This window comes from Engraulis encrasicolus, chromosome 12 (genome assembly GCF_034702125.1).
Source record: "Engraulis encrasicolus isolate BLACKSEA-1 chromosome 12, IST_EnEncr_1.0, whole genome shotgun sequence".
NCBI lineage: Eukaryota > Metazoa > Chordata > Actinopteri > Clupeiformes > Engraulidae > Engraulis > Engraulis encrasicolus.
In genome coordinates, this window is record NC_085868.1 from 42,137,411 (window position 1) to 42,156,688 (window position 19,278).

The 19,278-nt window shown below is 42.8% G+C and overlaps 1 protein-coding gene across 3 annotated transcripts in view; it reads left to right on the forward strand.

Annotated features, from left to right (window-relative positions):
- Positions 1-895: 895 nt before the first annotated feature.
- The window catches only part of pip5k1ba (phosphatidylinositol-4-phosphate 5-kinase, type I, beta a), a 33,304-nt gene continuing 14,921 nt past the window's right edge, over positions 896-19,278 (forward strand). For 2 of the 3 annotated variants that reach the window (XM_063212731.1, XM_063212733.1), the window contains exons 1-4: positions 896-1,081; positions 13,158-13,233; positions 14,121-14,186; positions 18,631-18,761. In XM_063212731.1, coding sequence (XP_063068801.1) covers positions 13,174-13,233; positions 14,121-14,186; positions 18,631-18,761 — 257 coding nt within the window. In that variant the 5' untranslated portion in view covers positions 896-1,081; positions 13,158-13,173. Of the gene's footprint in view, positions 1,082-12,489; positions 12,698-13,157; positions 13,234-14,120; positions 14,187-18,630; positions 18,762-19,278 lie in introns of those variants that run through there. The other variant, XM_063212732.1, reaches the window with a different exon arrangement.

The following is a 19,278-nucleotide window of genomic DNA, read 5'->3' on the forward strand; positions in this document are numbered from 1 at the left end:
AAGTATATAGAGATATGCCAACATAATAGATTTCTATGGGCACCTAACGCGACCAGGTTCCGGTCTGCCTAAAGGGCCGTGTCATAATGCTCCTACAATGAATAGAACAGTCCTCAGGTATGCCTAGGTCTGCCTAAGGGGGGCCATAATAGAACCAGGAAACAATGGGCCAATGGAACCTCTCTCTCTCTACTCTCTCTGCTGCATATCTTCATCTTTCGAGAAGTCAGAGTCAGACAAGAAAATAGCTTCCTTCCAACTAACCTATCAGGGACAAGGAACAAAAATAGAATAAAAACGAGTGAGTCAGTGTGTTTGCATGATAATCACCTTTAAAGGAAGTTACCAAGTCTCTGTCATTACTGTGGCAACCCGGAGCTTAAAGCTGATGTATGCAAATTGCACTATAAACTAGCGCTTACATGGGAATTAACTTTAATGATTAACTTTCCTGTAGCAGGCTGGTGGCCTATTGCAAGAGGACAGGCCTATACTGTAAGGGCTCAGTCAAACTTTCAGCTCCTAACTATTTTGTGGTTAACTACTAAACATTTTGACATATTATTAATAATTGACATGAATAATGTCAAATGAGCTGGCAACTTGTGAATTGGACATGGGCCTGCCTCAGCTCTAGCCCCACATGCAATTCAGGCTAGGCCAACCCAGGTTACTAAATTAAAACTTTCTATTTGTGACTCAGACACGGTCCAGATAGGCCACTGTAGTTGCTGTGACACCTGTTATTAGCCTAAATATTTGTGTAGTTATTATAAGCCGAACTGTTACTCCGATGCTTTCATCTAGTGTCATCAATTGTCCAAAACCACTAACTTGGTTTTATAGGTCAGCGCGCTGACAGTGACTTGTTTACTCGACGGCACACTGTCTGCAAGACCGGCTGCGGTGTGTCTTTTATCGCGACTATCTTGCTGCTGGCTGGCATGTCAAGGCGGAGTCTCTAGGTTACGTACTGAGAACTGTCCGCCCGCTCGCTCTCACCGAATGTGTCAAACTGGGGACACTGGGCCAACGGCTCAGCGCGTGCCGTCGGACAGTCTCTGTCCTTTGATTCTCGAAGGTAAGCGAGTGTTTGTGTATATTCTTTGTGTTCATCATTTTCCCTTTCCTTATGTTTTAAACACAGTTGTGGACAATTGTCTGGACAATTGTTTTGGATGACAGTTTTGGTGAGATAAAATGCTACGGAGTTATAACAGGGATGGACAAAGCTCGGTAGCCTACCGCGCGAAAACAAAACTCGAGGAGTTTGTCAGGGAGTTATTGAAACGAATTGTCTACTTTTTTAAAGGCCCATGTTGGCAAAAGCTGTTGCACTGTTGTGCAGCTGTTGCTGTGTGTTTTTTTCCATTGGCAGTAGGAAGGATTTGGTCACCTGTTGCTTCCCCATGCTCTCGCATGGAAGAACGGGGAACTTGACTCATTGATGTGACATTAAACATGACTTGGCATTGTTACAGCCAGGACCTCTCATCTCATTTCGCATGCCACAGTTCCTGTTGTCACCTGAACTTCATATTTCCATTACTCTGTGCGTCTGTGAGTCATTGAAGGGACAACAATGGACTCCCTATCGCCCTGACATCGTTACGCGCTGTTGAGCAGGTGTTTGCGCGGTGTGTTTTGATGCAGGTGGGGACCCGTGTTAGATACTGTGTGTGATTGCTTGCAGCGTGGTGTGTGGAACACAGAGATCTCTCAACAGTGGTACATCATGACCGAACGCACTCTATGGCGCGAGCGCGCGCCTACACCCCCCCCCCAGGGCTGGACTGGCAATCTGGCAAACCGGGCAAAATCCCGGTGGGCCGACGCCCCTAGAGGGCCGGTGATGTCGGTTTTTAAAAATAATTGTTATTAATGTTTAAAAAAAAATGTGACCGGCGGCCCACAATTTCGTGCTGACGGCCCTCGGCTCTCATCCAATGACATCAGCCCACACAAAGGGGGTAGAGGGAGGGGGTGTCCCATTGGTGCATCTGAGTCGGACTAAACTATTCATTGCGGCCCCACCCCTACCCTGCATTACGCGCGCAAATTTGAGACACAAGCGATGGAGAGACTAAAACTAAAAGGTGGTGTGGAAAAGCTTGCGGAAAAGGGATAAAAAAAAAAAACTTGCAGCAGAGGCAAGATAATGTGTTCACGCATGTAGTGTTGTAGCAGCAGGAGAGGGACAACAACTTCTGCATGTTGGAAGTGAAGGAGCACGCTAGGAGACAGCAGGTGAAGCGGCAGTAGTAGCCTCAACGAGCACTGACTTCTGTGTCAACGAGCCCCGACAGGTATGAGTAAAGTCAATATCTGTTCTTTCAAACTTTAGGATACTCCATGCCTCTCCCCAACTCTCACTTCAGCATTAAACATTAATATCAAATAGGCCATTAATTCCCACCACTATAAGTGTGCTTGAGTGCTTTGAACCGGTCGCACGACTCACGGACATTTGAGAAGACAAACATTCCACCAAACCACTGACGTGAATAATATTAACAATATAGTAGCCACGGCAGTGTGCCAAATGTAGCCTATAGCATTAAATGGAACACCAGTGGTGTTGTTCTAAAGCATTCCGCGTAGCAAATGCGTTTCGAAGACTGTCAAACTCATGCCTACTCTCACTAAATATTCAGCGATCGTTTGCGTAATCACAATTACCACGCAGTGAAAATGTCCATATGTCGTGTAACGGTTGTCGCGTCTCGCGTGTAGAAAAAGGTTTGCCAAACGGATTTTTTTTTTTTTTTTAATTCTTGGACCACAATCAAACCATATTCTGTAGGTAAAGACCTAGCATCTCTCTCTCTATCTCTCTCAGCTGTTATTTTATCCAGGACAATTAGAAATGATAAATGATTGAAGAATTTCTTTTGAATAAGCTTTTGATACAGTTTTATCTGTATACTATTTTATGTAGCCTACCACTTTCAGCACTGCTCATTTTGAAACTTCAGTATGTTAATGCTTTCTTAACATATTTGACACACTAAAGCATTGTGGTGATAGGCAGTTCATGATTTTCTTTCATCATTCAAGCTATTAAAGTAGCTTCCTTATGCAATGAGAGATGCATTTTGATAATAGGAAATTAACCCCTCTTCTAATGCACCTGTTAGAAGAAACCCTCAATTTAACATTAATTTAGGTCAATTTATGAGTAGGCTATACACTCAGGATTGTACAGGTAGCTGTTAATACCTGCTGGGCATTGCTGCCTGTCGCACCTCCTCTGGTGCCCATGGGTCAGCGAGAGAAAATAAGACTTGTGACACAAACATCTTTATTGTAGGCTATAAATTACTAGACAAACAATACACTGAATACTATATAAATTTGAATATTTTGCAAGTGCTGCATACATTGTGATAAATAATATATCTCCTCTTCTCATCTAGTCAAACCAGGCCAGGATGAGGTTGAGTTAGAGAGAGAAGTAGAGTAGGCCTAGATTACTTTTGCTGTGAGTGTGGTCATCTATTGCATTTCTAAACCACTGCCCAAACTAAGATTCATTTTAAATAAATAGTTCATATCAGCACACATTTCCTGGTGTTTTCTGGTAGCTGAAAGAGAGATTCATGCATGAATATTGCGCCTTTTCGCATAGGCCGCTTGGTCAATAAGTAATCACATGTGATCCGCTGATTATGAGGGGCCGGTCTGGGCCAAAAATGCCCGGGCCATTTTGTTCTCCCAGTCCAGGCCTGCCCCCCCCCCTCTCTCTCTCTCTCTCTCTCTCTCTCTCTCTCTCTCTCTCTCACACACACACACACACGCACGCGCGCGCGCATACAGAGAGAGAGAGAGAGAGAGAGAGAGAGAGAGAGATGCATGGAATGGTTCGGTGTTACAGTGTGCTAAACCGTATTGCAGGGCTATTCAATTAAAATTTAATTTGGGCCACATTCCGAAACCAAGAACTTAAGTTGGTTCGCACATTTTCAGCCATCAATAACACGTGGTCGGCCTAATGACGCTTTTTAAACCAACATGTGGCCCTTGGCGCTGCAAATTGAATAGGCCTGCTGTATTGTATTGTTTGTTTCATACCCGTGAAGCAGCGTGAACAGGCTGCCCATCAGTTTGCTGAGGTGATCCATTTGAATGCGTCACCTGACCCTCCTGAGTTTACTCTGGACTCTCGATCGGCTCCACACCAATGCAAACACACCGCCGCCCGCGTCCAGCAAGCAGCAACAACAATACCACAGCCAGCTGGCCGCCTCGCCTCGCCTCCACCCACAGCCTCCCCTTTGTAGTATCTCCGTCTCCACCTCTGACACTAGAGGGACAGTCGGTCATCATGGGCCACTGTTGAGGGTGAGGCTTATACAGTTAGCCTGATTATCATCGACCTTCAAATCTCTTCGAGACTTGGTCTGACCAAGAGCATGACAATGAATGTTTCCCAAACGGCATGGTTGACCCACCTCCCTTGGTTTGCTACTGCCTGTTTGCTTCCTGACAAAGTGGGAGGAGTTCCCGATTTTTCTGGAGCTCAGAAACGATATTTGCATTGATCCTGGCCTGACTAGAAGCAACGCTGAGGTGTTGCGTCACTAGGAGGGCGCGGCCTGGACATTAGGTATGGATGGTCGGTGGGGACCATACCATGTCCAGCTTACCACTTTTGAGGTAAACTTAGCTTGTCCCCACCCACTTTTTCACTGCTTCACGTAGGGCTGCTTGATTATGAGAAAAATCAATATCACGGTTATTTCAGTCAATATTGATATCAGTCAATAACGATATTAAGACAAATTAATTGTGCTAAACAATTCACAATCTTCCCTCCCTTCAGCAGTTGGAGAGGAGAGCCATAGAGAAACACACAGTGGTGTTCTGCATGAGGGTTGGGTAGCAAGTCTGGGTTGAGAAGGATACAGTTGAGAGGGGCCGGTGTTTAGTTGTCATTGGGGGCATTAGTCCATTACATTTTTTTATACTAGGGGGCAGGCTTATGTTGAGGTCAAGGAGGCATTGAGAGCCTTAGGATGAGGTCCAGGGGGCAAGGTTTGTTCGAAAAAGGTTGAGAACCACTTATCTACTGTAGGACATGATAAATCTCTCATGTTAAAGTACTGTAATGCTGATAAATTGAGTGTGCAAGTCGGTTGGGTGAGTGAGTAACCAGCACCCTAACCCCATCCTACCCTCCTCCGTGACTGAATAGTAATGGGTAAGTGGTTAGGGCGTCTTGTAGCACAAAAGTTGCCGGTTCACCTCCCAACCCGCCAGGTTGGTGGTGGTAGTAATTAACCAGTGCTCTCTCCCATCCTCCTCCATGACTGAGGTACCCTGAGCATGGTACCGTCCCACCGCACTGCTCCCTTGGGGCGCCATTGGGGGCTGCCCCCTTCCACGGGTGAGGCATAAAATGCAATTTCATGGTGTGCAGTGTGCACTTGTGTGCAGTGGAGTGCTGTGTTACAATGACAATGGGAGTTGGAGTTTGGAGTTTCCCTAGTTGGGCTTTGAGTATACAGTATAGTTTGGCTTTGGGCTTTGACTGAGGTCCCCTGACCATGGTACTGCCCCACCGCCTCAGGGCACCTGCTGGGTGTCCCCCTCGCTGGATGAGGCATACAGTAACTGTCATGCTTTTGCCGTCATCATCACTAAGTTCTGTGGTGTGCTTTCACAGTCCCACACATGGGACTTTCCCATGCTGTAATCACAGTGTCACTGTGGCATCAGGGTTATGATGGATTTATTACACTATTTACTGTAATGTACCGTTTTAGTTACTGTATCACCATAAGAATGATACTACACTTCCACAATGCTATGGTGATACACTGGTGCATGGTACTAATGGCACTGAGGTGTGAATGTAAATGCTATGCAGTATTATTGTTTTTTACATGCAGTATGCCTATAATTAATTTCTTGTCAAAGTTTATTCGACAGAGGTGGGCAAACAAGTCAAGTCAAGTAAGGTTAGCTTTTAGTGTCATTTTCTTCATATCAGCAAGTCATACAAGAAAATTGAAATTACTTTTTTCTCTCTATAACATGAAGGACATACGTAGACAAACACAGGATTGACATTTACAGACTGACATCGAAGTGCAAGACAGGACAAGCAACAGTGATGGACCAATACCCATAAAGTGACGAGGTAATGAATAATACCGAGCATTTAGCATTGGTGAGCGACAGTGATGGGCCAGAGAAACTGAGGGCCTGGGGTCACATGTGGCACCCCTGAGCTGTTTCGTCTGGCCCCTAGTGTTTTCACAAAAATGATACTTCCACCCAACATTCTTACAACCTTACCTACCAAAGACAAGGGTGTACTTGCCTGATTATCAATCTCTTCGAGACTTGGTCTCATCCTGTGCATAACAATTAATGTTTCCCAAACGGCATAGTTGACAAGCCTCCCTCGGTTTGCTAATGGTTGTTAGCTTCCAGACAAAGTGGGAGGAGTTGCCAATTTTTTGGGAGTTCAGAAAATACTTGCATTGCTCTTGACCTGACTGGTAGCAATGCTGAAGGTGTTGCGTCACTAGGAGGGCACGGCCTGGCTAAGGGTCTACTATATTCATTTAAATTCATGCCATTACAGTGTGCATGAATGAAATAGCCAGCAAAAAAGTTGCCTGCTATGGTACATCTGACCCTTTGGTCAATATTCAAACTCCAATTGTGGCCCTTTGGCCAAAATAATTCCCCACCCCTGTAGCAGTTTACCAAGTTGTAAAAATGCCTATTTCATTGCTGTAAAAATTAACCCAACAGTAAATATATACTATGTTTTTATATGATTATGCGTACTTTCATTATTTATTTGTTAATTTATTATAGAGAATTCGTCTGATCTTATCACACTGTGAACATTTAAGAACAACAAGTCTCAAGAGTATTAGGAGGTAATCTCTGTTTACTGTTGATCATGTAATCAAGGCTTTCAAAAACACTTTGGCCGTCTAGGGTTGCATAGACTTTTTGTCCAGTGCACAAAATCCCCTCACGTTGCTTTACATAATCCTGAAAGGGATCCAATGACACTGCACAAATGAGGCCAATTGTGGCAATTTGGGTAAATGTGACAATCGTATGGTTGACTTTTGCGATTTTTACATTCATTTGAAACATACTGAAAACAACAGCAAATTGTGTTCTTTTTGTTTAGAGTTGATCTAACAGGCTTAATTAAGAACAAAAATTGCCTCTATTAGATATGAGATAATCACTTTGCAGTAAAATATTTTTATTAATCATCTCCACTTGAATTTCAACTAATTCTTGGGTTTCATTTGAAATCCCTTTGATCTACTGCTGCTGTTTGGCTACATGGATTGGAGCCATTGAAACCCATCGAAAAGAACATATTTTGAAAAGATTAAGAATTCAGTTTATTTGAATACACTTCAACAGTCAACAGCCGAAGAGTATATCTCCTCCACCCTGATGTTGCAACACCAGTATGCATTGTGCAGTTGGATTGCCTTTTCTATTTGATGTCACAGCTTGATGCAAATTTTGCATTCATTTATTACATTCAGCATGTGTAGGCTACAGCAGATGGGAATTTACCAGCAGTTACTGTATGGAGATATTAGTATAGCCTTTATATGGAGATGAAAGCCAGCGTGTACATTAAAATGGAAAGGTATTTTTTTATTTTTGACATTGTGATAGTATTATTGTGAAGGAGATGTTACAGATATAGCTGCCACAGGTGAGGTATATGCTAAATGTTTAGCTACATTGTTGGCTACCATAGAATTGAGTATTCTCTATGTAGCTACTAAGGGATTGGGATTTGGTGAAGTTAGCATTGGGCTAAGCCACATGCTATTGTGAAGGTCAATTGAGCAGTAGGCCTATGTTAAACTAAAAAGGTATTTGAACTACTGCACTAGTGCTTGAGCTGCCCCTGTCCCGGGGAAGACTCTGTGGTATGGTGTGTATGTGTGTGTGAGTACTCTACTTACCCCATGCGCTAATGTGCTCAAAAAAGAAACTAACCCTACTTGGCATTATTCTGTACATTTCCTGTGCTCTTTTTATCTGAAAGTGTTGTAGGCTATTATGTCCGTGGTTGAGCGTAAGGTTGCTTTGGTTAAAAAGCGTCTGCTAAATTCAATGTAGGCCTAATGTAATTTGAAAAGGTGAAGTGAGTTAAGGAAGTTCTTACTTCCACGAGGTAACTACCAACTGTGGTCTCCAATTAGGCCTATTTTTCTTCAAGGGCCAAATTATGTAGAGCAAGTGAGGCTGTAGGCCAAACCAACGCCCCAACCCAATGAGAAACAAGTTGTCGCTGTTCCGTCTTCCCCTCTTATCAATGTCTGTTATGAGACTGTTATCGTAACATCTAACTCTCTGTGAGTGCTTTAGAGAGATTACCCACTGAAATTTTTGTGATCGAAATTCACACACTTAATGTATGTTTTCATTTGTTCTGACCTCATGGCGGGCCAAACGTTAGCCATGGCCGGGCCGGATTTGGCCAGCAGACCTTTGTTTGGAGACCAAGGAACTAAGGTTAGGCTACACAAAGGTGTCAGCTTGATCCCAAGTGATTGATTGGGAGTTCCTTTGGTTACAAAGCGTCTGCAAATGCAATTTAATGTAATTTGAAAAGGTGAAATGAGTTAATCCATTTTAGCCTAAGCCCTTTTTGGGAAAAGGTGCCCTCTGCCTATTAAAGCCTAAATATCTCAGCCTCCGAAGCACATAAAAACATTAAATAAGTGGCATTTAAAAGTATAAGGACCATCATTTGGCATTAGAATTTGTTCATTCAGCTCTGAACATAACCACACTGTTAATAAAAAAAAAACCCTCAAATCTCAAGAGCCTGAATGCAGCGTATATTTCGCTCCAGGCTAAAATGGGTTAAGGAAGTTCTTACTGTACTTCCACGAGGTAACTACCAACTAAGGTTAGGCTACACAAAGGTGTCAGCTTGCTCCTCCTAGGTGATTGATTTGGAGTTCCTGCCAGGGCACCTGAAGAAAGACGTCACATGTTTACCTCGGGTGGCCGTTATGAAATCAGCATGGGTACTTAATGACAATTGTGTGTTTGTGAGAGTATTAGATCTTTGGCTCCAAGTAATCCACAGGCACTTGTGCTCATTATGAAATGGTTCACAGTCTGAGGAGCCTGTATGGTATTATTGCCCTCTGTGTGCCCAACAACGTGCTCAATGTGTAATGCGCTCAATGAGTTATTATGATTTATGTAAGTGGTGTTGTGTTGGACATTCGCTCTGCTCGTTGATTGGCTTCTGTTAAGTTGACAGAAACACACACATGGGATATGCACACACACACACGCACTCACACACGCACACACACACACAAACACACACTTGCCATTATCTCATGTATTTACAGTATGTAACTTGGAGCATCGAAGGACTTTATTTGATGTGTAAATTCCCTGCTATATTTATTCAGACCCCTTCCCTCACTCACAACACAACACAAACTCCCATTGACTTTAAACTCAGCTAAACTGCACAGACCAAACCCTTAACCGAACCCCACCCTTGAGTTTCAAAGACATGACACTACAAATTAACCAAGAAAAGCAAGGAGCTCCCAAGCTTCCTAGTTAGTCCCAAACCTGCACATTTGTGCCCCATATGTGCTCAAATTGCAGATGCTTGTACGCACGCGCACACACACACACACACACACACACACACACACACACACACACACACACACACACACACACACACACACACACACACACGTTAATTAACTAAGCTTAATTAACTAATTACTAATCTGGTTGTACCTGTACAATGACAATAAAGACATTAATTAATTCACAAACACACACACACACACACACGCACGCACACACACACACACACAAACACACAAATGCACACACACACACGCATGCACACACAGACCTTTATCTACCATCTTACCCTGCCGAGGTCCTGAGGAGAGCAGGGCCGAGTTGTCATGGCAACCATGGTAGCTGCAGACACATGACTCTGACTCTGGATCCTCTGGTGCAACAGGGCTGTGTGTGTGTGTGTGTGTGTGTGTGTGTGTGTGTGTGTGTGTGTGTGTGTGTGTGTGTGTGTGTGTGTGTGTGTGTGCGTGCGCCTGTGTGTGTGTCCATGCGTGCGTGTGTGTGTATGTGTGTGTGTGTGTGTGTGTGTGTGTGTGTGTGTGTGTGTGTGTGCGTGTGCGTGTGTTTGCCATCCTCTGTCTGTGTGTGTGCGCGTGTGCGTGCGTGTGTGTGTGTGCGTGTGCCATCCTCTGTGCCAGCTGCAAACTTTACAGAAGGCAATCAATGACCAGAGGCTCCATTTCCGATGCAGAATGAGAGATGCTGTGCACAGATTAGCAAGATAGTGTGATAGTGTGTGTGTGTGTGTGTGTGTGTGTGTGTGTGTGTGTGTGTGTGTGTGTGTGTGTGTGTGTGTGTGTGTGTGTGTGTGTGTGTGTGTGCTACACCAATCCTACTTCGTGAGGCCACTGCTATTGGAGCACACCCACGTGCTGGGGCCCTCGCGCCACGTGAGGTCCAAATCCTGGACTCCACATGTTTGGCCACTTTTTTGCTGGGGTAGTTTTGTTGTTATTGGTAAAAGTAGAAGTGTAAACACATTCCCTCATCGACAGGTTAGGGTTAGGGATTGTTTTGGTTAGGCTATTGTTAAATATGTGTAAATATGAATGGAAGGCCCTCACAAAGATAGGAAGGGCCCCACAAGGGTACCACAAAGATATAAAGGTTGGGCTGTGTGTGTGTGTGTGTGTCTATGTGTGTGCGTGAGAGAGATGGAGGGAGAGAGAGAGAGAGAGAGAGAGAGAGAGAGAGAGAGAGAGAGAGAGAGAGAGAGAGAGAGAGAGAGAGAGAGAGAGAGAGAAACAGAGAGGGGAGAAGGTGAATAATATGGAGTAGTGGTAACCGGACATGAGTGTACACATAATGCCACGTAAGTGCACTGTACACCTGTTGAGAATAGAACGGTTTGGGGTATGTTAGGAAAATGTCTTTCCCAGGTTAGAAGAGAAAGATGGCAGGTTTTTTAATTTGTTATTTTAAAAAAACACGTGTACTTATGTGTGCTGTTCTGTGTAGATGTTTTTTCGAAAGTGTGGTCCAACTGTTGAGTAACCTCCCCTGCCCGCAGGTTTTAGTCTTGAGGGAGTGTTTCTCAACAGGGGCACTATAGCCCTCCGGGGGCGTGGGGCTTAGTTCCTATTGGGGGGCATTAGTCTATTTTACTTTTTAATACTAAGTGGGGCATTAGCAGGATTATGGTGATGTCAAGGGGGCGTTGGGATGCTTACGATGAGGTCAGAGGGTCATTTGTTTGAAAAAGGTTGAGAACCACTGGTCTTGAGGGAGTGAGAAATAGGGAGTGCAGTGGTCAGAGAGGGAGAGGGGGGGGTGTTAGGGGAGGGGGATTTGGGGCGGGAGGCGTTATGGGTGGTCCAATCCCTCTTAGCCCCCACCAAAGGCTGCTTTCTCAACTTACTCAGCAGTAATCGCAATATACAGTACAACTCAACGAGACTCATCTGCAGAGCCCAACAGACGGAACATTGAACAAGTGGGACGCCTAATAGAACGGAATTTACAGTAGAAAGCTTTGACTGTGTTGAGTGCATTGAGGGTGCTCATTCTGTTTCTATCACACATTTTTGGAAACAGGTATGTGTGGAGCAGAGCTGTGTTGTGTGTATCTACTACTGTGGTGGTGCTCAAACTGTGGTACGCATACCACTGGTGGTACTTGAGACATCTCTGGTGGTACTTGGTGGTACTCATTTTTTGTGCATTGAGTTGAAGGCTGATCAAGTTGTTGCAGTCGAAAATGTCTCTTTGGTCTCACATTTTGTAATATTGAAATGTATGAATCTGGAAATTGAATGTGACCGTAGCTGTTGATGCCGCTATGAACCTCTCCTGTATTGACTGGCAAAAGTGAATATGGAAAGCCTTTGCTGCGATATTCTAATGTTGGTTGTCAAGGTGGTACTCGGAGAGCTCAATATTTTCTCGGGTTGTACTTCACACAAAAAGTTTGAGAATCGCTGTACTACTGTATACGTGTGTGTGTGTGTGTGTGATAGTGTTTGTATGAATGTGTCAGCTCTTTCTCCTCTCTCCTCTCATGAATGTGTGCTTCTATGTGCAACTATGTGTGTATTAGAGCATGTGTACATGTGTGTGTACGTGTGTGTGTGGTTAGGGGGTGGTGGGTGCGGGAAAGAGGGAAAGAGAGAGAGGGAGAGCAAGAGTGCGAGTGTTTATGATTTTTCTACCGTCATGATGCTTTGTGTAAATTATCAGGCGGCCTCTGTCTTCACTCCTCATTCGCTGAAGTGTTCAGGTAGGCCTGCTTCTCCACTTCTGATTGGCCGATGTCCCGCGGCTCTATGACATCACGGGCAGGATGTGATGCAGTCAACAACACTTTTTGTCTTCTCTTCCTCTCTCATCCTCTCTTCCTCTCTCTCACTTCCTGTTCTTGCCCGCGGATGTACTTTCACTCTCTGCGATCTGTCGTTCCTATTATTTTCTTCTTCTTCTTTCTCATCCTTTGTTTCTCTCTCATTCGTTCCTTTTTTTGTCCGAGTGTTATGATCTGATGATGGCCAGCGTTCAGGGTGTTAGTCGCATTGAGAGCTGTTGACCGTCCGAGCGCCTTGGTGATGCTTGGCGTCATCGTAATGTGTGTGTGAGTTTCAGTGTCAGTTTGTGAGCTCAGCTGACAGTAGTCAATTCTATTGTTAGAGTTGTTTGTGAAGTGCATGTTAGTGCAGTGCAGTGGGTTGTATGTGTGTGTGCATTTTTTAATTGTTTTTTTCATTGGCTGTGTATTTCTAGATCTTTCTCTGCCTGTTATGATGATGAAGTGTGTTGTTACAGTGAGTCTGTGTGTTTGTGTGTGTGCGTGCGTGCGTTCATGTGTGTGTGTGTGTGTGTGCGTGCGTGCGTGAGTGTATGTGTGTGTGTGTGTGTGTGTGTGTGTGTGCGTATGTTTGTGTGTGTGTGACTGTTTGTTGTGTATTTCCAGACTTTTCTATTGTAGCCAATGTCTGTGACGATGTTGACTTGTGTTGTAAACTGTGTGTGTCTGTGTATGTGTGTGTGTGTGTGTGTGTGTGGGTGGATGGTTGTGCTCATTTCTGCTGTAGGTGACAGCTGCAGCTGATGTTACGGCCAGGCTCTGTGGATGATATGAACAGTAAAGGTGCCTACACTGTTAATAAGGTACGTGCGTGTTTGTGTGTGTGTGTGTGTGTGTGTGTGTGTGTGTGTGTGTGTGTGCGTGCGTGCGTGCGTGTGTTTGTGTGTGTGTGGGTGTGTATGCATGCATGCGTGTGTGTGTGTGTGTGTGTGTGTGTGTGTGTGTGTGTGTGTGTGTGTGTGTGTGTATGCATGCATGCGTGTGTGTGTGTGTGTGTGTGTGTGTGTGTGTGTGTGTGTGTGTGTGTGTGTGTGTGTGTGTGTATGTGTATGTGTATGTGAGTGTTAGTTTGTGCGCGCGTGTGTGATCATTTTGGTAAAAATCGCACAGTGTAAATTATAGATACAGTACCTAAGCCTATCCTGCTGTGACCAGTTGCAACCAGTGGCTTAAACATTGTGAACAACAAAGTACGGTACTGTATGTTTATTTGTTTGTGTACAAGAGCTTTGCGGATCTTTGATTAGATTAAGAATACAGTATATGGGGGTTGTGTGTGTGTGTGTGCGTCTGTGCTTGCGTTGAATGTTTGTTTCAGCAACCTAGGTTGGTTTCATTGTGTTGGTATAAGTGTGTGTGTGTGTGTGTGTGTGTGTGTGTGTGTGTGTGTGGGTGTGTGTGTGTGTGTGTGTGTGTTTGTGTGTGTGTGTGTGTGTGTGTGTGTGTGTGTGTTTGTGAGTGCACGCGCATGTGTGCGTTCATGTGTGTGAACGTGAGCAAGTGGGATGTTTGTTTCAATATATTGATAGACGTGGGTCATGTGTAAAGGTAACATGATATAAATAGAATAGAATACAACAGAATAGAATAAAATAGAACAGAACAGAATAGAATAGAACAGAACAGAGTAGAGCATAATAGAAAGCCACTAAAATGTGAACACTGTATGTCTGTATGTGTGGATGTGCAGATGGAGACGAGCCCATCGCCAACACTTCAAAGACGTGAGAAGCCACCAGCACAGCAGATGAAGAAGGTGTGTATCCCTCACAAACATGGACAGAAGCGTGGCTGGCTTTGATAGTGGCTGTGATACATGTTTACAGTTAGTTTGCAGACATCATTAGCAGCCTTTGTCTCTTTTTGATTATTATTAGCAGTTATTTTAAATTTTGATTTTGACAAACACAAACCTTTGGAGTGACTTTGTCATGAGTAGGTAATAGGTATATTTGCAGCTAGTTTGTAAGGCAAGGCAAGGCAAGGCAAGTTTATTTATATAGCGCATTTCATACACAGGTGCAACTCAATGTGCTTCACAAAGTTAACAAATGTAAATGAAAGGAAACAGGGAAGAAGGAAATAAATTAGGGTCAAAAAACATTTAAAACATTAAGATAAAACATAAGGTAAAAATAATAATAAAATAAAATAAAACAAATTAAATAAACATTAAAATAAAAATAATAATAATACATTTAAGCTAGGGGAAAGCATCTGAGAACAGCTTTGTCTTGAGTCTAGATTTAAAGCTAGACGTTGTAGACGTTTGTAGACGTAATAAACAACGTTTGTGTCTTTTTATCAGTAAAAAAAAATATTTTTAAGTGTCATCATGAACTCTATAAGTTATGGTTTTCTTTCTCATGTTCAGTGGGTTGCGTTGTTGAGCTTTTTCAGCTGTTTGGAATGTTGGAATGGTTTACGCACGCAGGCTATTTCAGGATTTCAAATGTAAACAAATGTGTTGGACTCGGGTCACTTTTGTAGATGAAGAACAATGTTTATAGAAAAATTGCATTTAGGTTTATCCGCTGTGTAAATGCAGCAGAATTTAGAGATTGTGTATGGAGCTCCCACTCCAGTTGACATATACAAAACGTATACATAAAATGTCATGTTATAAGCAAGAAAAATACTACAAGAAGTGACATGTTAAAATTTTAATTTGGTCAATCTAGCAACTATACACAATGCAACTTAATGTAGCCTTCTTAACTACGTAATGTAGCCTACAATCCTAGCATCCACTCCCATAGTGGTAAACTACCAACCAACACTGCAACCAAATGTAATAGCATAGATAGAGCAAGCATGCTTATACACCATGAGAAGAATTAACTCACTGTGTGTCTTTTTAGATCTGAAATAGATACAATTCCTGGTTTTACACTCTGTTGCACAATACAAATATTTTTAAAATAATTTTTAATCAATTGATCACAACAGCACCATGCACTGTGTACTTCCCAGGACATTTATTATATCTACTGGTAGTTCCTGATTCAGGACACTAGCCAGTACCTTCCCCATTCTTTCCTCAAATACTGTTACTTGCTTCTCTATTCTTACAAAACACAAAATTCTACTTTAATATCACTATGCTCGTCAGACACACACACACACACACACACACACACACACACACACACACACACACACACACACACACACACACACACACACACACACACACACACACACACACACACACACACACACACACACTCACACTCACACACGTGCGCATGCCACACATACCTCTTCTTAATGGCTGAGCGATAGCAAGTCACGGTTTAGAGGGGAGAAGTTGAGGTTAATAGAAATGGCCTGCCCAGTGGAACTACTGAAGGAAACAAACTTAGAGTGACTTAACATTGATTCGTGTCTGTATCATTTCTATCGTGAATGCACTGTTCGTTTATAGTGAAATATTGAAAAACGACGTAGGGAATGATTTGAAGATGCCAGATCCCGTTTCTTTTTTGCAAACAGAGTAGCTTGTTATTGACAGGACAGAAATTTTGTTTGTAAACGTAAGCAGTTTGCAAGACGCCAACACTGCATGTATAATATGATGAAATTCATTAATGTAGACTTAGCCTAAATCTGCCATTATGTACGCACATGCTCTCTTTGTGAACGATTAGTGCACATCTGATAGTAAATGGTGGCGGCAAGAAATAAGGAAAAGAAATGAATTGAGGTGTGACGAAACAAGAGGTTGTCCATACGGTACCATGTAGCCCCTTAACCCTTTGAGGAGTACCATCACAAATATGTGATTAGAATTTTGTCCAAATTTTGAGTTCTCATTATGATGTCATAATGTCTTTGCGAGATTTTTAACACAGATGTCTATGGGAGCTGTAGAGTGTTCCAGTAAAATTCTAGAAGAACCTCTAGAAATTCCTTACTCCTCAAAGGGCACACGCCCTTCCACCAGTGGAATGCTGTAATAGTACTACACCACTATGGCATTGCACAATGCCTTTAGTGATACATTACGACTTTACGATCATGGCCATTTTGGTAACAGCTGATTAATAACATGGGCTGTCTGTGTAAGTGTCTGTGTTAAGTCTTGAGTAGCCCCTTAACACATGCCGTTGTTCCACCAGTGGAACGATGTAATAGTACTAGAGCTACACCACTATGGCAGTGCACAGTGCCTTTAGTAATAGTACTAGAGCTACACCACTATGGCAGTGCACAGTGCCTTTAGTAATACACAGGGGCGGATCTAGCCATTTTGGGGCCCTAGGCAAAATGCAAACATGGTCCTTATATAGACTATATATACAGTCAATCCGGAAAGTATTCACATCGCTTCACTTTTTTCACATTTTATTATCTTAAAGCCTTATTCCAAATGCTACAAATGAATCTCTGTTGTCAAAATCCTACACAAATTATTCCATTATGACCATGTGAAAAACAAGTTGTCATGACAGTTTTGAAAATGTATAAAAATAAAAAAACAAAGAAATCATATTTACAAAAGTATTCACAGTCTTTGCTTTATACTTTGTAGAACCACCTTTGGCAGCAACTACATTAATTTTTTCATTTCGAAATGAAAAGGAATTAAATGGGAATTCATCGGTGTGTGTTTCAATCTTTCAGTACATTGAAATTGTACATTTTGTGTCTGCACCTGGCTAAAATAGATGGGTGTGAGTTTTGAATTAAATCCTATGGAGAATATCATGATCTGCTTTTGTAGTCAGAGTGCATGTTGACATGCATGCCTCTTTAGGTGTAATTCAGATTTCCAATGTTGACGGCATCCATACCTCCCCAAACCATGTCAGTCCTACAACCATGCTTGACTAGCCAGATGATGCACTTTTTGTGTAAAACTTACTTGTTTACCACCACACATGCTTGACACCATCTAAAGCAAATTTGTTCATCTTGGTCTCAAGAGAGAACAGACCAAATATATGTATCACTGGAACCATGTCGTGTGGTCTGATGAGACCAAGATAAACCCTTATTTGCCAACCACTGATATAGACATTAAATTCTGTGTTTTGGTGCTATTTTAGTGTTTTGACTACTTGTTTGTGTGTTTAGCGAGACTGGTGTGACAGTCGGGACCCTAGGCAACTGAATAGCTATGCCAAATAGATAGTCTGCCTCTGGTAATACATTATGACTTGATCATGGCCATTTTGGTAACAGCTGATTCATAACAGGGTCTGTGTCTTATGAACTCATCATCAGCCAATCAGAAAATAGTTTTCCGTTACATAAGCACACATTCCATGAATGTGCACGTGTGCTCTGACTGCGTGCACAGGTTGCAGAGGGACTGGAGTCAGAAGGACCAGAGGAGGTAATCACTTCATTTGCTATGATCCGTCATTAGTAGTGGTGGGTAGGGCCATCACCTCATTTGCTATGATCCGTCATTAGGTTATTAGTGTGCCAACAGCACTACACTGCACCCACACCAACCCCCAAGCAATGTTTTTGCAAGGTGGTTGGGAGAGACTCCTTTATTCTCAAGAGAGCTTGTCTGTGATTGATTGATTTGAGGTTTGAAGTAGGAGCAGGGCTGAGTTGGGGCAATGTAATAAATAAATGTAATATTTAGCATGATGAACGAACATTTCATGGTTACACTTTACTTGATGCCGGTGTGATACGCATGTCATGATAGTGTCATAACAGTGTCATGACACAGTCATGAATGAGTCATAAACATTATATCTGTCTCATAAGCGTTTTATGGTTACATATACATTGGACATACATTACTGGTACATGTAATGGCAACAGTCATAAAATGTTCATGCCATTGATATAATGGTTATGACATGTCACATGTATGACGTCGACCTCAAGTAAAGTGTTATTCACATTATTAGATACATTGCCCTAACACACACTACTCTTAACCCTAAGCCCTGTAATCACCAGTGCTTGTATCATAAAGAAACACCCCTTTGAGCTCCTTAAACCTCACTGAGATCATATGGAGGTGACGTGTCTGAGGGCCAACCAACCATGGACAAGTTCCCACAGAGAAATAAGGAAAGAGGCTTCCCCAACCATCCTGCGAAAAAGAATCCGCAACTACCCCCCAACCCCCCCCCCCCCCCCACACACACACACACACACACACACAAATACCTTGGCCATATGACCACCTTCCGTGACCTCTTCACCTTTTGATCTTGTGTTCTGAGCAGCCGACCTCGGAGGCGGTGAGGGGGGCCATCCAGCTGGGGATCGGCTACACGGTGGGCAACCTGACCTCCAAGCCCGACAGAGATGTCCTCATGCAAGACTTCTACATGGTGGAGAGTGTCTTCCTGCCCAGGTAATGTACTCACACTGGATATATACTCTACATACATACATACATACATACATACATGCATATATACATACATACATACATACATACAGTACTGACTGTAGAAGAAATGTGACTCCCCTCAGGGCAAACTCGTACTACGCTGTTATGACGTCCTATTAAGGCTGCACAATTAATCGAAAATAATCGAAAATTGATTAATCGTGATATCGAAATTGTGATTTCAATCGGGATTTAATTGTGGCAATAGTGACCTACCTTCGAGACCGGCCTTGAAGCCAGAACATACTGACAGGCTGGCATTTCCGGCCAGAAATCTGTACACCTAAGTTTCATGCTATTGCCTTTTACATAATTACTACAATTGATTTTATTTTGCTCATCCCATATACAATTCATTCTTGGTTATATTTAATCGTTATCATTTTGAAAAAAATCAGCAAAAAAACAATAATCGTGATTAATAAATCTGATTTATGAAATTTTTCCCCAAAAAGGGTTTTTTTTTTCAAATTTTGTG